Raw genomic sequence first — 21,622 nt, 5'->3', positions numbered from 1 at the left:
TCATAAAGGTTTCCTCACAGGCATCATAATATATAGACACAACATGGGGACATGACAGTGCTAAATTTAATAATGAGCTAGATTTATTTAACAATCTAACAATGCCTGTGCGTTTGTTTAATAATCATTAAATATGATTCAGCTTGGGAGCGAAGTTAGGAAACACTTATACATGCAAAGGGTGGTAGATACTTGAAACCTTCTTCTATTAACAGCAACGCAAATTTGATCAGTTATTAAATTTTAAAACTCAGATCGATAACTTTTGTTAACTAAAGGTATTAAAAGAATATAACAGGTAGGTGGAGATAAGATTGCAAATCACTGATGCATTTGTTGAATAATGGAACAGGCTCAAGTGCTTAACTGAGTGTTTGCTTCCAGTGTCATAAAAATAATTACATGTGCATGTTGGCAAGCTCTGTTCCCCAATTCTTTATTTTCTGTTGGTCTCCTATGAGATCTTACATTACTCTGCCGCCGAGTCTCATCACTTGATCATAGTGGATACTGTTTGTTGCATTCCATCAAGAGTTAAAAAGGGGCTATAATCTTTGGGTGTTTGTTCAATTGTGACCCTTAAAATACCAAAAATTCTGATTAGCATTTTCTTCCTCTCAGCCAGATGGATAATACCTTGTAAAACTAACTTGGCCCAGTAAGTAGATGGTCTGGCTGATTGCTTAGCAAAGGCATCACTAGGTCAATGCTCTCCATTTTTGCCTTGCTCTATAGCCAGTTTCTGCTGATTCCTGGATCCTAACCAAAATCAATTTGGATTTTTGCTTATGTGCAGACCTTACCAATTATTTGCAAGTCAGAGGTCACGCACATCTTACAAGCTAATCTTTTTCCTTCAGAACTTAATCTTGCTGCCTTTTATCCATAGACCCTTGGTTGAAGTTATTGAATCTTTCTGAATCTGTCATCAACAAAAAATATTTTCTTCTTATTGCAGGAATAGTGGGGTGGTAAGAACTGAGGCATGTGTGCTCAACAAAATGACTAGATGCTGTTACCTCAAACAGCAGCTGTAATATCTCACTGAGACTAACTAAATGTTAAACAGTTTTGCAAGAAACCCTGCTGTGGCTGCATAAAAATATGCAAGCTGCCTCACAGCTTAATAAAAAAGACCACTGGTGCATAACACTGATATTTTTATTAGAATTCATTTGTAACAAATGGAACTTGTGTCAGCAAAGAACTGATTTTCTTACAGACTTTTTGCCACCAATGTAACCTAAGTAAGAAAATAAAAAGCACACCTTTCAATCTGTAAAACATTTATGCTAACTACTGAGTAGAGGTAATTGTATGATTCTTTGAACAAGCCAGTTTACATCTTGTTTTGTTCAATCTATGCATTCAAATGAGAGCAGTGAACACAATGTTACTTCCAAATAAAAAACCAAGACACTCCAAGCTTGAATGGCAGAGTCACGGAACTAGATGTGTATGATAGAATTTTAAAGCCTTTGAGGGACTTGTTGGAGTATCAGGGCAAAATTGGAGCAACCTTTCTCCTTTAAGTTTGTGTTATTTATATACATAACTAGAGCGAATGCACAAGTTATACAAGGGTCCAAGTAGCATGTAATGTGGGTGTGTAGAATCACTAGGGCAGTGCATAGTACAAAGTTTTGGAAAAGTGCACATCTGCCTGGAGGACTTCAGATTTGTGTAAAATGGTTCATTAACAAAAAGCAACAGCAAATGTGAGGAAATAATCTGCAGAAGATTAGCTAAATTAAAATATACTTGTTTTGCACAAATGTTACTTATTTAAATGCAACTAATCAAAAATTATATATGCATGTATTGCCTACATAGAATAAAGGTTAAATAATTATAGCACCTTGTCAGCTTTAAGGGGAAGAACAACATATCATACCGCAAGTTATATAGGAACTTGCAGAGCAGGAGGTTTTAATAAAAGAGTGATCCTGGAATGGGAGAGTGCAAGTGAAAACAGGAACACACATCAATGAGAAGCTAAGTTAGAAAATGAACAAATACAGTGGGCATTCTTGACAGCTTACTCCTTTTATTGTAGATTCCTCTGGCACCAACATTCTGATTTTCAATTTAAATATTTCAACATTTTTTATTAGCTCTGGGCAAAAAGAAATGCATTCCAAATAGAATCTCAATTGGAAATTTTCTCACTCAGCATGTTTGAAAGGTCTGACAAATCGCTCTTGGTACAAAACAGGTACTTTATTTCTTAAAGAATAACCATTAACTGAACACAGATATGAACAGTTATACTTGGCAACGTCAGCAACAGGCTACAATACTGATTGAGGTGAAGCTGGTAGTTCTTATGAGGTGATGGTTTGAATTTTACAGGAACAAATAGATTGTTAATATAACAACATGTGAAGAGATGCAACAAGATGATATAAAGTCTTGCAGCTCCAACTCCATTCTGAGGTAGCCTTCTGTCAGCTTTCTTATTTGAGAAAAAAAGTGCTTTTGCATGATTTCTTGATTCTTGTAGGTCAAACAAGCAAAATTTTAAAAAAAAGCATGACTGGCCTCATAGATTGTCTATTCTCCACTATACTGATGTCTTGATAGTCTTCTACCTAATTGTCTACTTTCCTACTGCTGTTATTGCATATAGCCTGCAGCACATTACCGATTGGCCTACATCACTGTTGCATTTACTCCAACAAGTAAAACAATAGGCACAATGCAGGTTCATACACATCAAGAAGTTCAAAGCTGCAAAAGTGACTGTATCAAGGACACATACATAAAAAATTGATTATGACCGATGTCCAGGTGAGACACCTGAGGTACATTGTCTGACAGTAGGGCATTCTGACACTATCATTTCCTCACTTTTTTATTTCATTAGTGAGATAAGGGCATTGCTGCCCATCCCTAATTGCCTTGAAGTGATTGGCTTGTTAGGGCCATTTTAGAGGTTACTTAAGAAATCAAACACATTATTGTGAGCCTGCAGTTAATAAAGAATGTGGTGCTGGAAAAAGCACAACAGGTCAGGCAGCATCCGAGGAACAGGAGAGTCGATGTTTTGGGCATAAGCCTTTCATCAGGAATGTGGAGGAGGAAAGGGGGCTGTACTTTTTCCAGAGCACACTTTTTAACTCTGACTCTCCAGCATCTGTGGTCCTCGCTTTCTCCTGGAGTCAAGAAAGGCTAGACCAGATCAGGTAAGGATGGCAGATATTCTTCCCTCAAAGATATCAGGGATTGGAATGACAATGGTTACATGTTTACAATTAGGCTGGCTTTCAATTCCAAATTTTTACTGAATTCAAATTTGACCAGTTGACAAGGTTGGATTCAAACGCATATCCCTCAACCAATAGTCTAGGTGTCTGGATTACTCACCGAATGATTTAATCACCACACCACCTCCTCCTATTTGCATGTAATTTATCTCTGCAGTGCACTGTAATAGGGCCATCTATTACATATGGCATTTATTGATAAATGATGATCATAATGTTAAGGTATTGAAAGAAATGAAATATACCAAGTGCTTCAGTTCAGAAATAAAATATAAAGATGAAAGAATGTACATATTACAATTTGAAGTAATAAAGGGAAGGATAATCTTAGAAGTGTGATTTTTAACCCTCTCTGTTTAGTTTGAGTATATTCTATTTCTGATATAGACATCACATTGAAGGTATTTTGGAGCTGCTTAAGTCAGATTTCCTTTTATTGCCAGTGCATTCTATCACTGCATGTTCTGGCCTGGAACCCATAGTAAACATTAAGGGTGTGCAGTTTCAGTCATTCTGAAGCCCTTTAATCATGTGCTACAGGTTGAGACTTCTTCATTCCAAGCTATAACATTTTCCCAGCTTTGGAGTAACACTTTCTCTTTGCAACTGAATCACTCTGAGACATCCGATTAGCAATGTTACTCAAGTAACTTTGCATATTGATTGGAAAATTGAACTGGAGTCAAACAGCAAAATGGAATTTAGTTTCTTATAGAAACTATGGAATATTTTCAATTAAACGACCTTCCAAATCTACACCCCATGTAAAATTTCCTTCCTCTTAAAGAAACTAAACATTAAATTTCAACTCCACTTTACTTCTGACCCTGTGATTATTTCATGTATTTGCATTTAATGCCAGATGTAGCAAGGTCATTATAAAGCAGAGAAAAAAAACACTTCCCACACTAAGAGGTTTCAGACTTCTTTTATATATAATGCAATTTATTGCGCACATGTGTAAGGATGTGTTTCAGGACACCATAAGAACCTATTAACATGGGTTACTGAATTCATTGATGTGCATTCCAGTAAACACTAACTTCTCACCATCTCATGACAGAAAACCTAGATAACTAATTATTATTCGGATGGAGGGTGCTAGTAACATATTTGGCAAGCTATTCAACCACATCTTAAAATTCTTGATACGGAAGATCTGAGGAATTCAGTAGCAGCAGTTTTATACTTTGCGCCTCCCTGTTGATTCCATAAAGGCCCTTGTTTGAACTTAACTTTGTTTTTTTGTTGATTTATTTGTTCTCTGACTGCTACAGATAACTCCCACTGAAATGAAAAACTCAATCAGACCGTTACGTGGTAAGATAAATAAAAAGGACTGCACAAAAAATGTGCATTGAAAAATTCAAATTATGTCCGTTTCTACAGCCAGATACATACATAATTTCTACAGCTTAAAAAAAAGCTACAGTCTGAAAAAAATATGAACAAATAAGCAACTTCTTAAATTCACTTCATTGAATGATAAACTTTTGTTAAAAAAGGGAAAGAAGTTTACACAGTTAAAAATGAAGCACAGGTCAGCAGTATATTACAGTACTAAAAAACTAAATCAGTAATTTCAACATTCCCTCCCTTTTAATAATCAGTATGAGCAAATGGTGGTAAGGGGTGATGTTGAAGCAAACGTGTCCAACTAGTTTCTCAAGTCAGGAACTGGCCTTTTCATTACATTTTTCATTCTTTTGTAGATACAGTACTCAAGGTTCATCTTTGCAATCCATTTTTCACAGTTCTGTGGTAATCCTTTACACAATCATTGCCTTCCAGAACAGGTTTTATCCCCATTTCAGTCAAAGTTGAATCCTTGAGTTATTTGAAAAATCCTTTTGATGACACATCAGAAAGGATTCTCCTCTTCTTTTCAATTAGGTTATTAAACTGCCAATGCTTGGTCCACCTGGAATAGTTTTTTTTTTAAATTTCCCTCCCTCCCCCCTCCCACCCCAACTAATTTATCTTGAGCTAGGAGTAAGTAGTACTTCTCAAGCACATTGTATGGCTCAGAAGAGGCTTTCTGGATCTTAAATGGCCTACTGTAAATCCATGGTGGATCAGGTTTTACGTTGCATAGTGATCGAAGCTTCCAAGGTACTCCAGTGCGGCTCGATAACAGAATTGATACTGATCCTGCAGAGACACAAGAGAAAATTAACTTCCAATAAAACAATATGAAGTACAGTAAATGATGCAGCTAAATTTCATGTTTAACATAGTGAGTGCACTCTCGTTCAGTGAGTGCAGTTAGGTGCACTGACTGACTGCTCTGAACAAATAGCATTACCAGAATGCACGTAGTCCATGCTTTATCGAAGAAGGCTTCCATATCTGAGACTAAGCAGTTCCATAGTCTTTAGCCTTTTGCATTGGAAGAAAGACACCTGTGTCCCTTTCTCGTACAATTAATTGTCAGCAGTAAGTATTTTTAAACCATGCATTGTAAAACACCATTGAACTTTGGGTCGGGTCTGTGTATCACAACTGAACTCTGCATTATTCAGTGAATTACTCACGAAAATGCTCATGATCGTTTGAAATTCTTTATTTGCATTTTGGCCAGGGCGCTGAAACAATGGAAACATCTGCACATTTGCATCAAGTTCCTCCTTCCTACTTTAGACACATTAAGAGTTAATAGACAAGCGTCTCCAAGAAAACGCTAAGGTGAATTTAAGACGTGCACTTCAAGAATGCACGAATGGTGTCCCGCGTATGCATCCAAACTCCTCTACATTAATATTTTAAAAATCCTGTCATCATTTCAAATGAAAATGGAATAGTGTCAGTTAGATGAGCTTCAGATTGTGCCGACCTGTGAAACCAATGTCAAGGACCAAAGGGCCTGTACTGCGTTATAATATTCTCTCCTTCTAAACACTGGGCAGTTGATTAAGAGTATTTACCAAGCTCATTTTACATTCACTTTCTTTGCAGCATGATTGCACATTGCCTGCATTATTGTTTTCCTGGGTGAAGCGTTGTGTAAAGGGGTTAAGTGGGAAATATGATGTTATCAGATCTATCCTCAACTGTCATGCTTGGGTAACTGAGATTTCTTGCACTTGGCTGTTTTGTCTTAAATTGATCTAGGAATTTGAGACCTATGAGCTCCCAATAAAATTGAAGGAAATTGGATAATCAGGGACACTGTATAAGCAAATTTCTTGGTGAATGACTACGGAATCAAGTCATGTAAAAACAAAAATCTTTTATGAGTCAAAATCAGATATGTTTTGGTATATTGTTTTAGTTGTTTTTACAGAACTGTGAATATGAATTATTAAAAATTAGATTAGTGACTTTATGGTGGGTAGTTGGACTACAGTTTTCTTTTTTTACTCCTATTTATTTCTCAGTGGGATGCGATTTCCCAGCTTTTATACACCGTCTGTAAAGAGTGCTTCTTTTGGCAACTGAGGAAGCTTTCCTGACTCAGAAGATTATGCATTTAATTCTTCCCTTCAGCACAAGGGTACTGAGTGAATTGCACTCTTCAATTAAGTTTGCTTGGGAATGAGGGACTAAAACTCGGCTGTGACATCTCCATTCTTGCAACTGGAGCATGACATGCAAGTTATTGGAACTTCCAAGGAAAGACTATACTGTATCAGAAAACGCAGCAGAATTTCAACTTGCCAAACATGCACAGAACCAAAGAAGCTGGTCCGTTCTTGTCCAACTTACTCCCTTTAAGAGTCTCTCCAGCTCAACCTCTTTCTTTTTAAGTGGCAGGAATATTGCTAAGGTGCTAACGTGCTAACGTGTGTTGTGACATTATTATCAGTGACGACTGGAAAAGGAAAAGCTATGTCTTATGTAAACACAAAACCTGCACAGTGAATTACCAAAGACTGATTAAAAATAGCTTCAGTGTGTCTTTCACCGACAGAAAAATGACAAATTGTAGCAGTTCAGTATGTAGTACTCATCATTGTAATCACAGGTGGAAACCAGGGATCATTTTTCAGGCCAATACATTACACTGTTCAATTAAAAAAAATTTTGTTCAATAACTATCATTTTTCATACTTAACTCCAAAGTAAATAACACTGCATCCCAAATGCACAATCTTACTTAAATAATCTTCAGAAAGAATACACCTGCCAAATTTTAACCACAATTAAACATTATTTCAGACTTGCTGAACCTCTGTGAGCATCTCCTAATGTGTTTCTTAAGCTGGTACTACATTTCTTATTTGTGACTGCTTGTACTTTTCAACAGCTGTGGACACATCTTCATACCTGCAGACGGGGGTGAGGAAGACAATCAGAATGGGTGTGCCAGGCAGGTGGACTTGTACCTCAGATGCTCCATTCAAAGAATGCTACTCACATATGCGAGCTTGCTTTTTTATTTGCAGCTCTGCAAAGAAAACTCCAAGCAGAACATTCCACTTCTGAAGATAAAACCAAACAAGATGATCCCCACAGCTAGTCTGTCAGACTAGTACCAGCTCAGGGATGGTTCTTCCAGGCAGGGTCCATCTAGATAAGTATGCAGGTTGGTGACCACATTTCCAAGTTTCAGCACCATGTGTATTTTACTTGTCGATTATTGGCCAGGCGCAGAAATTTTAGCAATTTGCATTTGCAAAGCACCCCACATCTACAACATCATGGGGGGAGGTGCTGAGAATTCTGCAGGAACTAACTCACCTCCCATTTCCACAAAATCGGTCCATAACAAGACACCAGTCAAAAGTCTTACAGAGTACTCCCCACTTTTTAGGAGGAGTGTAGCCAAATCAAGACTCAAGAAGCTTGACTTCATCCAGGCAGCCTGCTGGCTGACACCACATACACTGCCTTCAGTATGCATTTATCATTGATACACAGTGACATCAGTGTGTATCATCTACAAGATGCACACTAATAACTCACCAAAACATCTTAGTCTCGACCTTCCAAACCTATAACCACTATAATCAAGAGAAGGATAATAGATATGTGGGAACACTATCACCTGCAAGTTCCCCACCAAGTCACTCAGCATTTTGGCTTGGAACCATTTTGCCATGGTGGTGGGTCAAAATCCAGGAATTCTCTTCCTAACAGCATTCTGGGTCTACCTACAGCATGGATGGCAAAGATTCAAGAAGATGGTTCACATCATCATCTTCTCCAGGTCAATTGGACTGGGCAATAAATGTTGGCTTAGCCAGCAACTCTAACATCTCAAATATCACAAAAGCATTCCCTTTGGAACCACAAATCTTTTCATTTTTCTGCTGGCACTTGGAAGGAGGTATATGTCACGAATGAGCATTGGGTGAGAAATTTTCAAAGTGCGGAACAGTTGAGGAGTTGAAATCTTGGGAATTCCTCAGAGCAGATTGGAAATCTTGTTCCATTTGTTCAGAGATAACATGGCTACATTAAACATATGAGCTTAAATATTTTCAATGCCATGTACTTCCCCAAGAAAAGATCAAAAGCATACACTTCAAATTATAATAGCTGAGTCACATTTCAAAACCACAGGATTTTTACAGGTCAGCAGGAGGCCATTTGACTCACTTTGTCTGTACCAGCTTTCTGAATTTGTGCCACTCTCCTGCTTTCTCCCATAATCCCATATATTGGTTCTCTCCATATGATATTCTAATTCCTTTCTGAAGGCCTCAACTGAACCTGTCTCCATTATACTCACAGGCAATACATTCCAGGTCCTACATGAAGAAGTTTTGCTATTTTTGCCATTTATTTTAAAGGTGTGTCCTTTTGCATTATTTCCTTTCACAAATGGGAACAATTTATCCTTATCGACTCTGCTTAGACCCTTAGGATTCTGAATACATCTATCAAATCTCCTCTCAAACTTCTTTTCTCAAAGGAAAATTGTCCCAACCTGTTAAATCTGTTTTCACAACTGAAACTCGTTCCCCCTGGAATTGGTCTCTCTCATTCTAGCTCAGCTCAGTGAATGGCCTGTGGCAGACTGTTATGAATACAGAGAGCCACTCTCAATTAGCAATCAAATGGCAAAACTAAACTCCACCAACCCTGAAAATAATTAAAGATGAGTTCGCAGCTTTCACGAGTGCTGTGCACATTTGATGCCAGCACAATGGAAATGTGGAAACATGTAGCAGCTAATGAAAGTGCTAACTCACACTGGTAGCTAGAGTACTTGGTAAATGGTGTCAAAATATAGAATCTGTTGCTCTTGCTCAATGGGAGTTGTTCAGATTTAGCTGTGCTCGAGAATTTGCAAACTAATCCAAACAGAATTATTTGAGCCACCTCATGTTTTCCATTTTGCTCAACATTCACAATTGAATTGATAGGCTTTATAAATGAACTTGAATATTTAGGTGGATCTTTTCACTTCAAATCATTTTCATCATTCACTTGGATTTCCACCCATAGAATTTTACTTTATCTCTCCACTTATTCCATTACCCAAACCATTTTGTAGTTGGGCAGAGGGATTATCATTATCTGATATGTAAATCAGTTCACAGCACGTGCTGACTTGCTATATCAATACAGAAACTTACAAGTTGGCATCCCTCCACTCTCTGATACAAAAGCCACATCAATATTGTGTGTTACCTGGGACTAGCCTCCACAACAATGTGTGAAACCATCTGGAACCCCAAATACAACTGCCAGAATTCACTAAGGCTGATGGTGGTAAATAGCTAATTGCACTGGGGTTTATAGGCCACTTGTCTTCTCGAGTACTAGCAGAAGGATGATCATCTCACAAAATATAAAAGGAGTTTCTCCTTTCGCATCGCATTCACAAATAACTGTCTGTGTGCCTCAGTGAACAACATTTTTTCTTAACTCATTTGCCAAAAAGGATTGTGATCAGACAGGTTGCCGCAATTTTCTTGGAATGGAAGCTGTTTAAATAGAGAGCTTATAGAAATTAGAATATAGTAGCATTTAATTCTTTAAGAACTGTTTGCTTACCTCTGTCTGCACCATAGCTGGCCGTTGTGTTCTTAGCATCTTGACAGTCTGAAAGATATCCACAACACCCTCATACCTCATTCTTTCCAACACAATACTTAGTGTTATGAAAACACCAGTCCTCCCAACGCCAGCACTGTGGGGAGCAAAAGAACATTAATTAAACGACAATCATGTGGCTGAGAAACTGCACTGGTAATGGCTTCCCACACATTAAACAATTATTAAATATAGTATGACAGCCAGTGTTTCTGAATGTTTCTGCTACTCTAAGCCCTATTAACACAACAGACAGTCAGGGTTTTGTAAACATCTGATTGCATAAAGAGTCAGTGAAGTATGTTGGGTATGTAGTCATTTAAAACATGACAAACTTATCTGGCAGTGTTCATTTTTAATTGCTATAATTTAAGCGGTTCTATTTAATGTGCTGCAACAATAAAGTGAACCCATTCAGTATCAAACAAAGAAGGTTTCAATGTTGCTGTGAAGGTGGTAAAATGAAGCTGTACAGTAAAAGTAAGCACACATCATTGTGATCTTTGTTAGTTACACTTTCCTTTGGAGTTTGATAATTACAAACAATATTGAAAGAATTTCTAGGCTTGAAGAGGCCTTCCCTAATCTCTTTTGGGGTAGAAGGACGAATTGCATCTGAATTGGAAGGGGTTGAATGTACCTGCAGGGAAATTTGATAGAGGGGCTTGGGAGGATCTAAACTAATAAATGGGGTGGGGGTGGGGGGGAGAGAGAAAGAGAGGGGAGAAAGAAAGGGGGGAGAGAGAGAGAGAGAGAGAGAGAGAATAAGGGGGAGCAAGAGAGGGAGAGAGAGAGAGAGAGAGAGAGAGAGAGAGAGAGATAGGGAGGGAGGAAGGTGGGTCCCAGGAAGTTGGTGAGGAAAGAGATCAGGCTGAGAGAGGTGCACTTGGGAAAAGGAGCAAGTCAAACAGTCAGGGCAAGCAGGAACAAATCAGAGAACAAGGTAGGACTGATAAATTAAACTGTATTTACTTCAATGCAAGAGGCCCAACAGGGAAAGCAGATGAACAGGTCATGGTTGGGAACGTGGGACCGGGGCATCATAGCAATTACTGAGATGTGGCTCAGGGATGACAGTACTGGCAGCTTAATGTTCCAGGGTACAGATGCTATAGGAAGGATAGAAAGGGGGATGAGGGACGAGGGGGAATGGCATTTTTGATGAGAGATAACATTATCTCTGTACTTAGGGAGGATATTCCCGGGAATACACCAGAGAAGTGGTGGAACTGAGAAATAAGAAAAGGATGATCACCTTATTGGGACTGTATTATTATACACCTCCCAACAGTCAGCAAGAAATTGAGAAGCAACTTTGTAAGGATATCTGTAAGAATGATAGGGTGGTTATGGTAGAGGATTTTCAACTTTCCAAACATACACTGGGATTGCCATAGTGTAAGGGCTTGATGGAGAGGAATTTGTTAAGTGTGTACAAGAAAATTTTCTGATTCAGTATGTGGATGTACGTACTAGAGAAGGTGCAAAACTTGATCTAATCTTGGGAAATAAGGCAGGGCAGGTGACTGGGTTGGCAGTGGGGGAGTTTGAGGCCAGTGACCATAATTCACAGCAATTCACTAGAAGAGTTCCAATTGGACAGATGGCCAGCGCAGATCAGAATGGAGACAACAACATCGAACTACATCCTTGTATCAGCTGGGATGGATTTGATAGCTGCCTCCTTGTTCGATCAATGGTGGATGTTATGGCACTGTTGGATTGGCTTGACGTCTGATGGAAAGCTCAAGAAGATCTAACCGAGTCTCTCCAAACTTAAAGAAAACCAGAGGCTACTTCCATGTCTGTGTTTTGGCCAGCCAGTTTTATCGGAGCGTAGCGAGAGCAGAGGACATCCTTGTTGGTCTATTCCTGGTCATTAACAGATCTAGAGAAAATAGAGTGTGGTGCTGGAGAAAGCACAGCAGGTCAGGCAGCATCTGAGGAGCAGAAGAGTCAAAGTTTTGGGCAGGACACTTCATCAGGATCAAGAGGAGGATGGGGGCTGAGAAGTAAATAGGGGGATGGGGGCTGGAGCTGGGGAAAAGATAGGTGGTATGATAATAAGTGGATTCAGGTAGAAGGTGACTGTGATAGGTCAGTGGGAAGGGTGGAAAAGGTTGGTGGGAAGGAAGATGGACAGGTGAGTCAGATCAAGAGGGCGGTGCCGAGTCAGGAGGATGGATCTAGGAATGGGGTGGGGGTCAGGGGAGATTTGGAAACTGATGAATTCAATGTTGAGGCCATATGATTGTAGGCCCCCGAGGCAGAAGATGAAATATTCCTTCTCCAGTTTGGATGTGGCCTTATGTAGGAGGTGGAGAAGGTCCAGAATGGACATGTCATTGGGGATTGGGAGCGGGAGTTGAAATGGATGATTACCGGAAGGCGGGGTTGATTGGTGCATACTGACCACAGATGGTCCTTGAATGATTCCACGAGATTGCACCCAGTCTTTCCGATGTAAAGGAAACCACACTGAGAGCAACAGAAGCAGTAAATGATGTTTGAGGATATGCAAGTAAATCTCTGCCAGATTTGCAATGATCCTTTGGGGTCTTGGACAGAGGTGAGAGGGGAGGTGTGGGTGCAGATTTTGCACCTCTTAAGGCGGCAAAGGAAGCTGTCAGGTGTGGTGAGGGGGTTGGCAGGGAGTGTGGACCGAACAAGGAAGTGGCAGAGGGAGTGGTCTTTACAGAACACAGATTGGGGTGGGGAGGGAAATACATGTTTGATGGTGGGGTCTGACTGAAGGAGGTGAAAATGGTGGGAAGGGATGAGCTAGATTTGGAGATTGGTGGGGTGGGGCATGACATCAGAGGTGTAGGAAATGGAGGAGATGTGATTGAGAGCATTGTTGAGGGGAGGGGAAATTGCAATCCTTGAAGTATGAAGACACCTGGGAAGTCCTGGAACGGAATCGACTGAGGGGGAGGTGCAGGAAGGGGAGGGAGGTGTCAGAGATGATCCAGGTGAATTTCAGATCAGGGTGGGAGGTGTGGGTGTAGTTGGTGAACTGTTAAACTCTTCTGGGAGCACGAGGCAGTGCTGATACAGTCATCGATGTACCTGAGGAAAAGGTGGGTACGGTACCGATGTAACTGTGGAAGTGTGCCCGTTCCACATATTCTACAAAGTGGCAGGCATAGCTAGGACCCACATAGGTACCCAAGCCACCCCTCTGGTTTGTGGGAAGTGGGAAGATTCAAAGCAGACTATTTGACTTGGCAGGACAGGAAGAAATGGCGGGCTTTTAGGCCTTCCTCATTGGGGACACATGAGTGAGGGAATGGATATGTGAAGATGAGGTTTTGGTGGCTAGGGAATCGAAAGTCATGGAGGAGGTAGAGGGTGTGGGTGGTGTCTTAGAAGTATGCGGGGAGCTCCTGGACCAAGAGGGACAGGATGGAGTCAAGACAAGTGGAGATGAGTTCAGTGGGGCAGGACAGGGGAGACAGTTGACTGGGGCAAGTCAAATTTGTGGATTTCGGGTGAGAGGTAGAACTGGGCAGTGTGGGGTTGGGAAACTTTGAAGTTGGAGGCTGTGGATGGGACATCACCTGGGGTGATAAGGTTGGATGATCTCGGAGATGATGGTGGTAACAGACAGGGTCGTGGTCAGATGGGGCAGTAATAGGAGGTATCAGCGAGTTGGTGTCTGGCCTCCTTGATGTAGACTACTACCACTGCGCCTCCCTTGTCAGCTAGTTTGACGATGAGGTCAAGGTTGGAGTGGAGAGAGTTGGGGGCTATGCGTTGTGAGGGTGGGAGGTTGGAGTGGGTGAGAGAGGTGGAGAGATTAGGCAGTTGATGTTGTGACAGCAGTTGGAGGTGAAGAGCTTGAGGGAGGGGAAGAGGCCAGGATGGGAGGTCCAAGAAGGTGGTTTTTGTTGGAGGCAGGTCTTTGGAGGGTGAGTGGGAGACACAATCGACTGCCTGCCCTTCTTCTGTGGTTTCACCCACACCTGCCTGGCCCTGGAGATGGAATATGGGTGGTGCACTAGAACATTTGAGGCTTTCGTCAACTGTTGGGCACTTTGGGGGCAGCAGTGCCTCATCTCCCCAAAAACAACACTTTGATTTCAGTAAATTTTATTTGAATAAGTGTCCCTCTGAGGCACAGTCATTGGTTAATTGAGATAATTTGTTTCATGGGTTAATCAAACAGAATAAAGGGGGTATTGTCACTCAGTGTGTTGCACACCTATTGCTGAGCCCGAAGTTTTGGGTTCAAGTCCAACCTCAAGACTGATAGTTAAAATATTCATAAATAGCACAGAGACAAAATGATTGCCAACCTGAAAAATCTTTTGTATACTCCAGTGGCAGGTGGTAAGAACAGAGAAGACTCCCAATTAGCCATGCTCTAGTTCCCAGCACTGGATTAGTGGGGAGTGTTGGTGACAATAAGATCAGGCACATATAAAACCATGCACTAAATTCCAAAAGGGATGGATGACCTCAGAAAAATCAACTGTCATTGTGGCAATTTTATATAACATGGGAAAAGATGAAGGAAGAAGTGGTCTTTGCAGTAAGACAGCTCAAAGAATGGGAGTGGAAGGTTCTTTGGACTACAAATTGTGGCATCAATGGAGGAAGATAACATGAGATTGGTGGTTAGAAGTGAAAAGGGAATGACTATTAGATAATCAAAGGGAAAGGTGCTGGGAGTGTGGAAACGGAGAACAGAAACCACAGAATGTTTGGATCGAGCAAGGTTTTAAAGGTGGGGGAGTCAGATTGAGAGCTCATACTGACTTGGACTCTGTAGAGTAGTGCTGCTGCAAATGAAGTGCGCAATATGAATATGTTAAAACTTACTCCTGTCGTTAAAATTACAGGATTTACATTTTCCTAATGAAGTATAATTCAACCAAAAAATTCACAGTTACGAAAAATAATTTCAGAATGTTTCAGTGTCGTTTAAAAGTTTAAATTCTATTAAAATGACTGTTGAACATGTGATGACATCAAAATTCTGCATCAAATGCCTTTCTCCATTAGTTGGATTCTGATTTCTTTATCCCTATTTTGTTAAATGCACAGTTTACCCAGAATAAAAGCAGAGAGACATTTTGAAGCATCTGTTGTGTTTTACCCAAAGGCTATCAAAAGTCACAAAACAGTTGAAGCATTTTTCATTTCACACAGACTTTATAAGCTGATAATGAATTGTTGAATCTGTGCCACCTCACAGTTACTCAAAACTCCTTTATGCAGTTGATCAAAATTAATCTGTGCAGTACCTTCAGTGTTGCTTGGGCTACCAAACTGACTTTACAGGACATGTGCTCATCTTTTCTTTTAAATGTCCCTCTTCCTTCATTGAGCAACAGGCAAAACATTGAAAAGATTGCTCACCTGCAGTGAACACTGATGGGCCCGTCCTGTCCAAATTGCTCTTTTGTCTTGTGCACTTGGCCTATGAAATCAATAAATCCTTCTCCAGACTTTGGCACTCCTTGCTCTGGCCAGTCAGTAAACTGGAACTGCCTCACTGTGCGTGACTGACCATCCTGTTTTGTCACCATTGAAAAAGAGAAAAAAAATGAGGACTCAAACAATGAGCCACACCTCATTAAATTCTCTGAGGAATCAGAATAAACTGAACAAACTGCAGTGCACATAATGTAATGGTCAGAGCAGAGCTTGCGGTTCATTTATTTTATGCTTTTCAATACCAGTTAACAGGAAAACCAGCCTCGAAGATTGAGCTGCAGACTTGACAATTTGAAGTAACGCACTAATGTCAATAAATCTGAGACTGCTTCTAAATTCATGTCATAATTCACTCAGATCCAATGCTCTAATGGCTGTTTTTCTTGACTTGCTAATCTTCTGACTGCTTCCTATGGTGCTTTCTATTCACAATATATTGCCATTTCACAACAACAAACATGATCTTCTCGACAATATAAAGTCTAAAAGAGTTGATTGAAAGCTTATGTTGATAAAATTGAGAATGAAAAATTACAACATTCCTAAAGCATGATAAAAACGGCCACTGTCATGAATTTTAAGATCAGTGATATTTATCAGATAATTAGTTAGCACCATGTATCTAGCCAAGAATATCTGGAGGGAAATAAATTTATAAAGTTTTAAACTCAAGGCTAATGATGTTTCTAAATGGTAACAGTAAGATAAAATCAGTTCAACCACTTCTATTCCAGTCTTTGTGGTACACTGCAGTTGAATAATTAAATAATTTGTCACTATAATATTACTAATAATTTGTAAATCATTTGGACTGTATTGATTCAGGCTACCCTTTCAGCTTGCAGATATCACATAGGTGATGTTATTGTGGCCAGATATCAAGCAAAGTGTATTGTTTCCTTAATATTATGATTATTGTTGTCTGTTATACAGTTATCTTCAGAAGTTGTGTGTCAGGTCAAATTCAAGTCAATTTACAATAGAATTATGAATGATGAGTTCAAACACCCTCTTTCTTCCAGCATTTCTTTCTTAACATTCCCAAATTGCTAAGGTAGTAAAAACATGAACTTTTCATGTCTGAACAGTTACAAATTCAATGTTGTGTGTATTCTATTATTTTTACACTATTGGTTTGTTTGTAACATACACATTAATAGATAATTGTCACCTGCTACAGCTATTAAGGGTTATAGGCCATTTGGCCCAATGAGTCTTTCAAAGCCTTACTTATCAACTATGTTTTGAAGTCATTTTTAAATAATTAATCTGACTTGACATCAATTGCTTTCTGCAAAATTGTATTTCACATTCTCATTATCCTTGGAATAAAGGTATTTATTTTGAATTCAGCAGAATTAAAACTTTCAAACTTTGCTCTACACTTTCCTACCATGGGAAGAGTCATTGCTCATCCACATTTTATATCAACTGTACAAATCAAATTGCTTAATAATGTCCAAACAACAAAGTGTTTAACCCAAGTGTCATCCTGCTGAATCATTATAACTCCAAGACTAGAACATCTTTTCCAAAGAACCATCTCCAAAAAGTGAGTACCAATACAGCAGACAGGATCTGACCTGTACTATGTATTATTGCAGTAGTCTTCTATGTCCGTCTATTCTAAATCACTTATAAGATTCAGCTTCCCACATGAACTGAACTGGTTTAAGTTGGCAGCTCTCAACTACCTTTATACAGCAACACATGTGTTGACTTCCACTTTGTAAACATGAACTTTTAATGCTGTATCTTCCACAATACGATGCCTCAATAAGTCAATATTATTCTGTGATAGAGTTATCATTTCAGTAAACATACGCTCTGCTGTTATTCCAAGTTTAGAGTAACGAATATTGGTAAGGTTCACTATGGCCAAATGTGACCCATATATACTGAGTCAGAGATGTCGACAGACCAAGCTGCCCAATGCAACTTTAGCATACACTTGGCAGTGTTTCAAAGATGTTCAGGTAAGGCATTAAAAGTAGGCCTTGTGGCAAAATGATAGCTGAACTGTAATAAAATTCACAGTTTGACAGATTACTATATTGTGAAATGTCTGTAGATTGTACACGGGTATTATATAGCAGATTTTACCGAAAGGAGAAAATTATTCCTTACCCTTGCATCTGTGACCTTGAACTCTCTGAGAATGTATTGAGGCATGTTGTACTCTGCCATGGGGTCTACTACAAAATACTGATACCTAGCTGATCGCTCCGCAGGCCAATATTGGTGACACTTCTCCTGAGAAAAAAACACAAAAACAACTGTGAATTGAGACGCATTATTTTATGTGGTCCATTAAGCATTTTCAAGATCCCCTGGTGTTCTAACATGTGTCCGATACTCTCGGTGAAACAATTCCAGTGGTGCTTGCAAGTTATTGCGCCTTCAGAGGTCTCAAGCCAATCAAAGCTGTGTGGTTGACTAGAAGTCACTGAGGGTGAAATTAGTCAATTAGCCACTTAAGGACTTTTCATTTAGGTTTTGCTGAGATTTTGAATCACTGAAGTTTCTACATCTTGTAGTCATGAGGACAGCAGGTAGTTGGAAGCTAGAAAATGCTGAAATTGTTCAGTAGGTTGCTAGAACTTTAAAGGGAAAGATTTCTTATGTTATGGGAGTGACTTTTCATCAGAGTCCATTTCAGATCTTGCTTAAAACACTTTATTTTAATATGTGCGTAATTTCCTTTTTATCATGTGGAGTATTCCAATCATGTTCTGCTATTGCTTTGCATTTTTAGTAATTACAAACGGATAATTCCAAAAGCCTTATTAAACCACATATTTTGTGACCAATATATCAAAGTTTAAATGGTACTACTTGGGGTAGATATTTGTATAATGCACGATCCAAATTTGTACTCGTGCAATGCGTAGTGCACTTACTCTGCCCATTTCTCGTAGTTTGGTCAACATAACCACAATTGTAGAGTTGTGCTCCCAAAGCATTCTCCAGAAATCTTCTGTTGTCTCTGCTAAGGGTCCCTGTGTGGCTATATATGCTTTCTGCTGCCTGTAAGTAAAACAGACCAAACATAACATGTAGTTATGCTGCTCCCATTCATTGAACTACACATATGGTAAACTAGTCAACTGCTAGCAGACTTACTCACCCTTTGCACAGCTGAGATTTACTGTGCACTTGTTGAGGAATGCAATAATATTTACATTTCAGAGAATCCAGTGGGGGCAGAGATTTATTCTGCGAGGTGTGAAAAATAATACAGCCTTGTCTTTGTAGCCATTAATATCCAATTAGGAGCAATAAATATATCTCACTGAATCTCTCATTGTGCACAAAAATATCTTTACTCTACACAACATGTTTTCAGTAAATAAGTACTGCCTGATTACATTTGTTCATAGGGAGGATAGCAAAACCTTGCAATGGGCTGTTTAAAGTGACAAGATAGGAAGTGTATCTTTACTGAGGAGAGATTAACTCTGTGTCAGTGTTGCAGTGTTTCCCAGTAATAAAACATGGAATTAAAAGATATTTGAGATTTGTTTCCAATGGCCATAAAAATGTAGCATAAGATTCATACAAAGGAGCTTTTATTGTAGGGCTGTATCATCCTGTTGTTGGTTCGTTCCTGGATGGCTGACTGTGGCTCGTGAGTTTGTCCTTTTTGCTTGTCTATTGCACTATCAATATATGATTCACAAAGACTGTTACGATATTCAGGAGTGATCATAGAGCAACAAGGTCAAGTAGAAACCTGAATATATACAGAACAATGATATCTGGATGTGAAATTGTTTTAAAAATATATTTACTTGGCAATTCTGCATGAAGTTGACATATTTTCATAAAATGAAGTAAGGTTTGGAGTCGAGAACACATTCGTTTTACTGAGTGATTCAACATATTTACATACATCATAATGATCATCTGGAAGTGATAATAATCTTTTCAAAATAATAAAAAGAGATAAAAAGATAGACGTTACACTCTGAGATGACACTGTCCTTTAAAAAATATTTTCTAATTTAATTTTGGGGCAGCTGCCACTATCATAGTGGACATAAACTACTCCAAACCATCGATGTGTGAAAATAATTATTATTACATTATTACTGCATTTGCAAAATCATTTGCAGTTCATCTTTGGTGAATTCTATGACTAGTTTAAATCTTGTTGAGAATAATTAGATGTTTTCTAAGACATAATCTCATCTCAGGCATTAAAACTAACATCAGAATCTTAAAATAAGGTTATTGCCTGGGATTGCTTATTTCCCTACATATTGTGGAATTTGTTATTTTACAACTGATCTGTTCTTGATTGTGCAGACTGTACCAAAACAATTTATTGCTGACAAGCAAATGCCATTTTCTTAATGTGTGATTACATCCACCCGAACAAATGAACAAAGGGGACCCTATCAATGCAAATCAATTGATTAATAATAACCAGTTGATTTCCAAAACAAGGACTATAATGGCAATATCGATTTCATTCACTTTCATTCTTTGGTGTACAGATACACAAGTGTGACTGAGGACAAAGAGTTACACTCTGCCACCTACAACAGTACACACTTCAAAGCCACTGATATGTCCACTTACCTATAACCATCAATAAAACTGGCATTAATATAGTCTGACCCCTCGACTCCTCTGATTGGCTGTAGACATACTCTCGTGGATTCATATGGCATAATATTAACAAGGCGATTCTTGAATTTATTACATGGGAGGTTGGCACTAATGAATCTTGATGTGTGGGCTTTTGTGTTGGCTAGTCGCTGCAGGGAAGGAAAATAGAGTGTTAAAGTTGCCTGAGACTTGGAAAGTGGTATTTTATACAAGTCAATTTCACAACATTCAGTCTAAAACTGGAGTTGAACATTGTTGCAATTGACATCAGTGACAACTGAGCCTCAGAGGAAGAAATAAAGGTCAAGGCCAGAAGAAGGAAAGCTGCCTCTGCCTCTGAACCAAGTACAATAACTATCAACCAAGCACAAAGTGAGCACATGCCCACAGCATGTAATTTGGACTTAGCTAACAGTCCCAGTCAGTGAGGCTAAAGATTAGCTGATGTATATTGTTAGGGGAGAAGTGGGGGAAAGTTAACTTTCCACCACACCTTACTGGAGATCCCATATTGCAACATTGTGTCCCAGCATTATCATATTATCATCAAAACAATTCATAAATTACTGGCAATTACAATTGTCATTTCTTGATATAGATTTACTTGTTGAGATAGTTGCTCTTAATTGAATAATACTGTAATAATTACTTCTCTTTGTGTGTTAATATTAAATCCTTTCTTAAATCTTTGAGATTGTGAAGTACATGACTGCCACAGAAGTATAATTAACACCTTGTAATTTCGTGAGCTACTTAAGTTACTTTAGCAATTAGTAACTTTAACTAGTTAATTGCTTGAAATTTTGGAGTATAACAGAGTGCAAGCTGGAATTTCCTTCACATTACCTTGAATTCCAGTTCCATTCCTGTGACGTTTTCTCCTGGCTCCACTTGTGTCAGCTTTTGGATATACGCGTACAGATTCCTGGCTGGCACTTCGGTATTTCCACAGGTGACTGCTTCAAGCAGTGCATCATGAATAAAGATATATTGGTCCTCAGTCTGAACCATGTAATTCCTCTGTGATCTCATTAGTGTTACATGACCATAAATATCTACAGTTTTTTCATGCTTTATTCTCTCCAACATGGCATCTATTACAATGAAACACCCAGTCCTTCCAACTCCAGCACTGTAAAAAAAGGGAAACCCATACAGATTAGGTTTTAATCTGTTCCTTATAAAGGTAGGTGGATGTTCTCAAAATTTATGCAATTGTATTTCATCTTCTCTATAGCGATGTTCCACATTTTGCATTTTTGCCATTGATCTCAACTTCTCAGTGATATAAAATTGTTGGATAATGTTCAGATGAA

General features: G+C 39.0%; 1 protein-coding gene across 25 annotated transcripts in view; it reads right to left on the bottom strand.

The window, feature by feature from the left end:
* Positions 1 to 1,143: 1,143 nt before the first annotated feature.
* The window catches only part of LOC140487787 (receptor-type tyrosine-protein phosphatase delta), a 2,436,480-nt gene continuing 2,416,001 nt past the window's right edge, over positions 1,144 to 21,622 (bottom strand). For all 25 annotated transcript variants that reach the window (XM_072587053.1, XM_072587138.1, XM_072587046.1 and 22 more), the window contains 7 exons: positions 21,153 to 21,438; positions 20,277 to 20,455; positions 18,593 to 18,719; positions 17,820 to 17,945; positions 15,615 to 15,769; positions 10,212 to 10,347; positions 1,144 to 5,417 (listed from right to left, as the gene is read on the bottom strand). In XM_072587053.1, coding sequence (XP_072443154.1) covers positions 5,349 to 5,417; positions 10,212 to 10,347; positions 15,615 to 15,769; positions 17,820 to 17,945; positions 18,593 to 18,719; positions 20,277 to 20,455; positions 21,153 to 21,438 — 1,078 coding nt within the window. In that variant the 3' untranslated portion in view covers positions 1,144 to 5,348. The remainder of the gene's footprint in view (positions 5,418 to 10,211; positions 10,348 to 15,614; positions 15,770 to 17,819; positions 17,946 to 18,592; positions 18,720 to 20,276; positions 20,456 to 21,152; positions 21,439 to 21,622) is intronic.

Source organism: Chiloscyllium punctatum, chromosome 2, assembly GCF_047496795.1.
Source record: "Chiloscyllium punctatum isolate Juve2018m chromosome 2, sChiPun1.3, whole genome shotgun sequence".
NCBI lineage: Eukaryota > Metazoa > Chordata > Chondrichthyes > Orectolobiformes > Hemiscylliidae > Chiloscyllium > Chiloscyllium punctatum.
The sequence above is the reverse complement of the archived record's forward strand: the minus strand, read 5'-3'. Positions and strand labels throughout refer to the sequence as shown.